The sequence below is a fragment of the Rhagoletis pomonella genome, unplaced genomic scaffold, assembly GCF_013731165.1.
Source record: "Rhagoletis pomonella isolate Grant_MI unplaced genomic scaffold, Rhpom_1.0 Rhpom_scaffold_00016, whole genome shotgun sequence".
NCBI lineage: Eukaryota > Metazoa > Arthropoda > Insecta > Diptera > Tephritidae > Rhagoletis > Rhagoletis pomonella.
The window spans coordinates 2,724,651-2,731,555 of record NW_023458570.1 but is presented as its reverse complement, the minus strand read 5'-3'; the positions used below and the strand labels follow the sequence as shown (position 1 = coordinate 2,731,555).

The following is a 6,905-nucleotide window of genomic DNA, read 5'->3' as shown; positions in this document are numbered from 1 at the left end:
TGTTGTTGCGTGAAGATCGGTGTGTAATTGGTCGAATGCACTTTCAATATGATCGATTGCATCCGCAAAGATATCTCCCAAAGATATCTCTTTTGAAATATTCATCGTCGATAGATAAACTTGAACGCACCAACGTTCGATAATTTGCGTTGAAAGTCTTAAGAGATTGTGCGATTCGATTGAGACGTGTCATGAACTGCCCCTTAGAATGTCTGCCTCGGCCGTCTTTGTCGAAGATTGGTCGCTCTTTACGTAGTCGTTCGAGTAAATCGAGTTGTTCTGCTACCAGTTGCTCTTCGTCAGTGAAGGCCGCTGATTTGGCAGCCGTGGAATCGTCGTCCGACATGTCGAATAAACAATTGCCAAACGAATATGTTAAAAGTCAGTTACCTCGAAAGTCTGCGTTTTAGAGGTTTCGACCCGTCCTTTTGTTGATGATTGTCTGCAATAGATATCCAGCAGTGCTGGGTATACGCTCTGATGATTCCCGATGAAAATAGTTTTTGATGAAGTGGGCTGTCCCCTTGAGCGGTGTCCTCTTACGATAATGAATGCCAAAAGGTTGCGAGAATAAAATTTGCTGTGTCTTTTTGCACATTCAACGATGAAGTTATGATGTACTATTGGAATGTATAAAATTTCCAAATTCCAGAGAGTCAATGATTTATCCGTGTACGGAGTGGTTGACAAAACGTGCTTGTTAAGGTTACGTTACCATTCTTCGCAAAACACGTGGGACAGAAAGACGTGAAAAATTCACCTGCGTAATTAGCAACTCAATACAAGAAAAAGCGTAATAAATTAAAACTTGAATTTATTACTATACTAAGAACAAAATTTTATTCAATTAAATATCAAAAAGAAAACTATTAAAACACAAGAAAGAATAAAGAGACTACTACATAAAATGGATGATGAGGACGAGGGGTCATTTGACCCCTCGCATACTGCAGACCGGAGATCGAGAAGTAGGAGTACAATTAGAAAAAGAACAAAGAATGAAACACACATACCAGAGATGACTATAGCACCGATCCAGGGCTCAATAATGCAAGCAACCAACACAAAAAATAACCTTAATACTAACCAAGTAAGTACAAATGAATATAAATACAATGACAAGCACATGGGACCATTCATCGTATACCTCGACAAACGTGCGGAATCGGGAGAAAGAAGACCCATCAACGCAATCAGTGTTTCTAAAATGCTTGTAACGCTTAATATTAACGATGTAGAAGATGTATTTAAAATTGGCTTTGGGAGATGTAAAGTGATATTCCGAAATGCAGCGGCAGCAAACAATTTTTGTACGGACAAGAGGTTACATAGCTTGGAATATACCCCAAAAATTTTTGCGCATCTGGTTTCAAAAATGGGAATCATTTTTGATATACCGACGGATATTGACGAAGCAGGTTTGGGTAAGGAAATCAGATCATCTGTTCCTATTCTTAAATTTATAAGAATATACAGGAAAACAGAGGATGACGAAAGAATACCCACAAAAAGAGTAAAAATACTATTTGATGGACTTGAAATACCAAACGAGGTCATATACGCATACACAAAAATTCCTGTTAAACACTATATTTCATTTGCACAATGTTATAGATGTTTTAGATATAATCACTTTACTCAACATTGCAAGGCACAAAAGGATATATGTCAAAACTGTAGTGATGTACGAGAAATAAATCATCTATGCCACAACACAAAATGTATCAACTGCGAAGGATCTCACAAAGCCACTGCCAAAGAATGTCCGGCTAGAATCAAAGCATACAACATTAAAAAAATTATGACGATCGAGAACCTTAGTAATGGAGAAGCCAGGAAAAAATACACGGGCATATTTGGGAATAGATTTGATCTCCTTGAGGAAAGCAACAATGGTGGCTTCCCTACATTACCGTCCAAAAATATTCGAATCACTCAAAACAATACAAAATAAGCAGCAAAATTTTTACACAACCAATATCCATTCTCAAAAATGATAAAAACTAATTTCAATAGAGAAAGAGAAATTAAAAATGCGGATGAAACTATGAGACTATGGAAACAAACACTCCAAGAGGAAACAATACAACAACAAATACCTCAAAACATCACTATAATAAAAACGCCTAAACTGCAGCAGTTAGAAAAACACTTTGAAAAGCAAACGGATACAATAAAAGAATCGGCTCAACAAATTAATTCAATACTAACACAATGGTCAAATGACAATATGGACAAGGAGATCAGAGAAGTACTATATAAGGTTCAAGAATGCTACAAACTAATTAATGCGCTAGCGGACACGGAAATTATTAATCAACTAATTACAAATGAAATTGCTGCAATTTAACATTCAAAGTTTAAAAAAAGAAAATAACAAGGAATTATTAGAATTGTCACTAGATGAACACAATATAGATGTTGCTATATTATGCGAAACATGGCTCAATGACAATAGCTGCACAAGCTTACAGAAGTATAATTTTTATGGCAAATATAGACCGGACGGATATGGAGGTGTGGGAATATACATTGCCAAATCCATAAAATATTCAATAATAAAAACAAATACCACTGCTGAAGTAATAGGCATTACCACGCTGAATCTTAAAAACAATATAAATATATTTTGTATATATTGTCCACCTGACATGACAAACAATTTATTCAAAAATGAAATCGAAAAAATATTTATAATGGCGGGAAATCTTAGGAAAAAGACAATTATCGGTGGCGACTTTAATTGCAAATCTACTGTGTGGGGAAGTGCATGCAACAACACTAAAGGGAGCATGTTAGAAGCATTTGCATTCGACAACAACTTTATATGCCTGAATAATGGCAACCCTACATTCCACACTGGGACACATGAATCACATCCAGACATAACATTTTCAAACATCAACCCTGGCAATATCAAATGGTCGGTGCTTACAAGCAAAATTACTAATAGCAACCACCTTCCTATTACTATAGAAATCAACAGCATACAAATACCTAAGGCTAAGACTAACAGAATAATACACTGCAAACTAATTGAAGAAATCAAAAACTGTAATTTAGGTAATACATTACATGAAGCAACTGACGCCCTAAACAAAATTAAACGTAATAATACAATACAAATTAAAGACCAAAATAAATATGTCCCTAAGAAATGGTGGAATAAAGAAATAGACAGACTATACAAGTTAAGAAACAATGCGCGGAAGAGATACGAAACATACAAGAATTTTGCAAACCTTTGTAAATTAACAGATGCACAAAAAAACTTACAAGCGGAAATTGCTAAACGGAAAAAGGAAAACTTTAATGACTTAATAGATGAAATAACTGCAACAAGAGATTCTAAACAGATGTGGAATAAAATTAATAGTATTAAAAAATACGGAAGTACAAAAAAAATTAACAACAGCTGGACAGATGAGGAAATAATTAATTATCTTAAATATATAACAAACAATGACAATACTAGCACCGTAGCGATATCACTCAATACAAATCTAGAAAGCGGTGAACTACCTGAAATGACACTAGAAAATTTCAATAAGTACCTTCTAAACAGAAAACCTGACTCAGCGGCGGGATATGATGGTATATCATACAGAATGCTCCAAAATCTACCAAATGACCAAATAAAATGTCTATTTAATATAATTAACAATATATGGAAAGAGGGGAAAATACCTGACGAATGGAGAATAATAAAAATAATACCTATTTTAAAACCTAACAAAGAACCGGACAACATAATCAATTACAGACCAATTGCACTACTGCCAACTATTTACAAATTATTAGAAGGAATAATCAAACTACACCTCGAAAACACCACGAACCAATTAGACCTAATACCTCAACGTTCATATGCATTCAGAAAAAGAAGATCTACCACGTTTTGCATTAATGATGTCATTAATACAGTACTGTCCCTAAAAAGCAAAAATAATCAAGTTGCAGGAGCATGTATTGATAGTGAAAAAGCATATGATAATGTAAATATCAACAAATTAACTAAAATATTACTGGATATGGGAATATCACATTCAATATCGCGATGGTTACAAAATTTTCTAAACAACAGAATACTAAAACTAGGCAATAACTCAATAACAACAAGTAAAGGACTACTACAGGGAAGTAGCCTTAGTCCAGTACTCTTCAATCTATATACGGCTGAGCTACACAACATTAATGACGCTAACACAACCTTATTCCAATTCGCAGATGATTTTTTTATAATCACGGCACACAAGAACTTCAACACCATAAAAGAAAATCTCAAAAATAAAATAGTAGAATTCACCAATAACTGCAATCAAATAAACCTAAAACTTAATTTAAACAAAACTAATGTAATACACTTTAATAACAAGAAACAACAACTAGACATACAAATAAACAACATAAATATAAATCAAGTAGACTCAATTAAATACCTTGGAAGATATATATCTAAAAACAACTCTGCCAATATTCATGTAAATGAAATAACTAACAAAATTCACAAAGATTGCAAATTTCTGAATATCCTGAGTGGCTGCAAATTTGGAATATCACCAAGCAAAGCTTTACAACTTTACAAAGCGTTTGCTAGAGCAAAAGCAGAATATGCTGCTTCCTCATTCGCAAATCTAAGCAAAACGGCATCAACAAAACTGGCAAGCTGTAACAATAGAATACTAAGGAAATGCTTGGGACTCATTCGATCAACACCAACGCATGTGGTTTATCACATGGCCGCTGAATTACCCCTGGAATACAGATTTAGATTAACAACAGCCAAAGACATAATTAAAAGTTTTGCTTACGAACTACCAATCACAGAAGTACTCTCACAGGATAATTTATCCTTCAATACCAGCTATACCACTGTCTTTAAACAGTATGATGACATCTTCCGAAACATTGTAAAAATACCAACGCTTTCCAATACATCTAACAAAACAAAAATTGACACAGAATTCTTCAAGGGAATGGTAAATTCGAAAAAGAATGCGAGCAGTGAACAAATTCAACAATTATTTATTACCAAAATTGAAGAACTTAAAAGCAAAGAGTTAGAAATAATATTCACGGATGGTTCAATTAAAGAAATCACAACAAATGCAGCTTTTTTCCACGAACGTACCAACACTATAAAAGCTTTTTACATAAACAAGATTTTGTCATCCATGTCTGCTGAGATAATTGCCTTTGATAAAGCTATCGATTTTGCTACCTCGCTTCAATACCAAAGAGTTGCCATATTGACAGATAGCAAATCAGGAGCATTGGCGCTATTAGATGAAGAGACGAACAACAGCTTAATAATAAACTTAATAAATAAAATAAACACAAGTAATATCATTACATTGGAAATACACTATATCCCAAGTCATAGTGGAATTCATCAAAACTGCGTGGTGGACAGAGCTGCAAAACTTGCTAATATCACTGGTGAAGAGATAACTATCGAATGGAATATAAAAGATGCCATTAAAGAAGTTGGAAGACGATTGGCCTCTGAATGGCAAGAAAAATACTCTGAAATTAGTAATGATAAAGGGAAAAAATATTACACTATATTTCCTAAATTATTAAAAAGACCATGGTTTCACAAATTAGTCCCAAATATAGAGGCAAAACAAATAAAACAAATAAATAGAATATTATCGGGACACGCATTCTGCAGACATACGTTAGCAAAATTTAAGGTAGTAGATGATCCTCTATGTGAAATTTGCAATACAGAAGAAACTCCAGAGCACATCATACTCAAATGCAATAAATATGACAACATTAGAGCACATCATCCAAAATTAATAGCACACGCCTCTTTTGAAGAATTACATAAAATGGAAGATTCAAAAACATACATTATATTATCTGAATTCCTTAAACATACACAAATACTACTATAAAATCATACTTATATAAAACCACATAATATTCAAAACAATTACACCCAAGATAGCAAGACAGACAATATCCAATAAATAAATTGCATACGAGATGATTTACTACATCAAAACACATAAGTACTAGTCATCGATATCAACTCATAAGAATCGCTTTCAAATAATCGGTGGTGGCGCTGTAATTCTTGGAATCGGCCAAATAAATCTCTTCAACCGTGATATCGGTGCAAGAGTAACTTTAAAGCACTATAAAAAAAAAAAAAAAAAGGTTACGTTACGAAACAATCGACCGGTGTCGTGAAACTTGAATTTATTAGGAAATTTACTGAAACTAAAAAACCTTCGCAAAACCCAAAATGCCGGTTCGTATTTTTGCGATGAAAAGAGTTCAGCTGAGTAAAACCTAGGAGCGAAAAGACAAAAAACGCGTGGGTTCGTATGTAGTCAACTCAATTCTCCTTTATTAAAAAAATTATACATATAAATGACACTTTGTTCAAGATGTCGATAAGATAGTTCAATGTATGAACGAGCAAAACAAAGAGAATGACAGTTCGAGTGGCATGTTCTCGTACTAGTCATTTATGAAAAGCAACACACTGTGTTCGTTTACGCTAATCTCCGAAACCGCTTAGCCGATTTCAATGAAAGTTTATGGTTGTGTATTGTTGGTTCCAACTTAAAAGATAGGATAGTTTTGAAACCGAGAAAAAATATATATTTTTTTGCATCGACATTTTTTTATGCGCCTCGCAACGTGCTGATCTTAATATATAAAAATCCCGTGTCACTGTTTTCATTTACGCTAATCTCCGAAACCGCTTAACCGATTTCAATGTGGGTGTGTATTGTTGGTTCCAACTTAAAAGAAAGGATGGTTTTGAACCCGAGAAAAAATATTTTTTTATGCTCCTCGCAACGTGCTTATCTTAATATACAAAAATCTCATGTCACTGTGTTCGTTTACGCTAATCTCCGAAACCGCTTAACCGATTGCAAAGAAAT

At 33.9% G+C, this 6,905-nt stretch overlaps 1 protein-coding gene across 1 annotated transcript; it reads left to right on the top strand.

Moving 5' to 3' along the window:
* The first annotated feature begins 4,031 nt into the window (after nt 1-4,031).
* Nucleotides 4,032-5,903, top strand: LOC118749423. Its single transcript, XM_036484226.1, has one exon. The coding sequence runs from the start codon at nt 4,032-4,034 to the stop codon at nt 5,901-5,903; it is 1,872 nt and encodes a 623-aa protein (XP_036340119.1).
* The last annotated feature ends 1,002 nt before the right edge of the window (nt 5,904-6,905 follow it).

What these genes read in the sequence shown, in the direction of transcription:
- LOC118749423 (XM_036484226.1), top strand. Translation starts at nt 4,032, where the DNA reads ATGGGAATATCACATTCAATATCGCGATGGTTACAAAATTTTCTAAAC.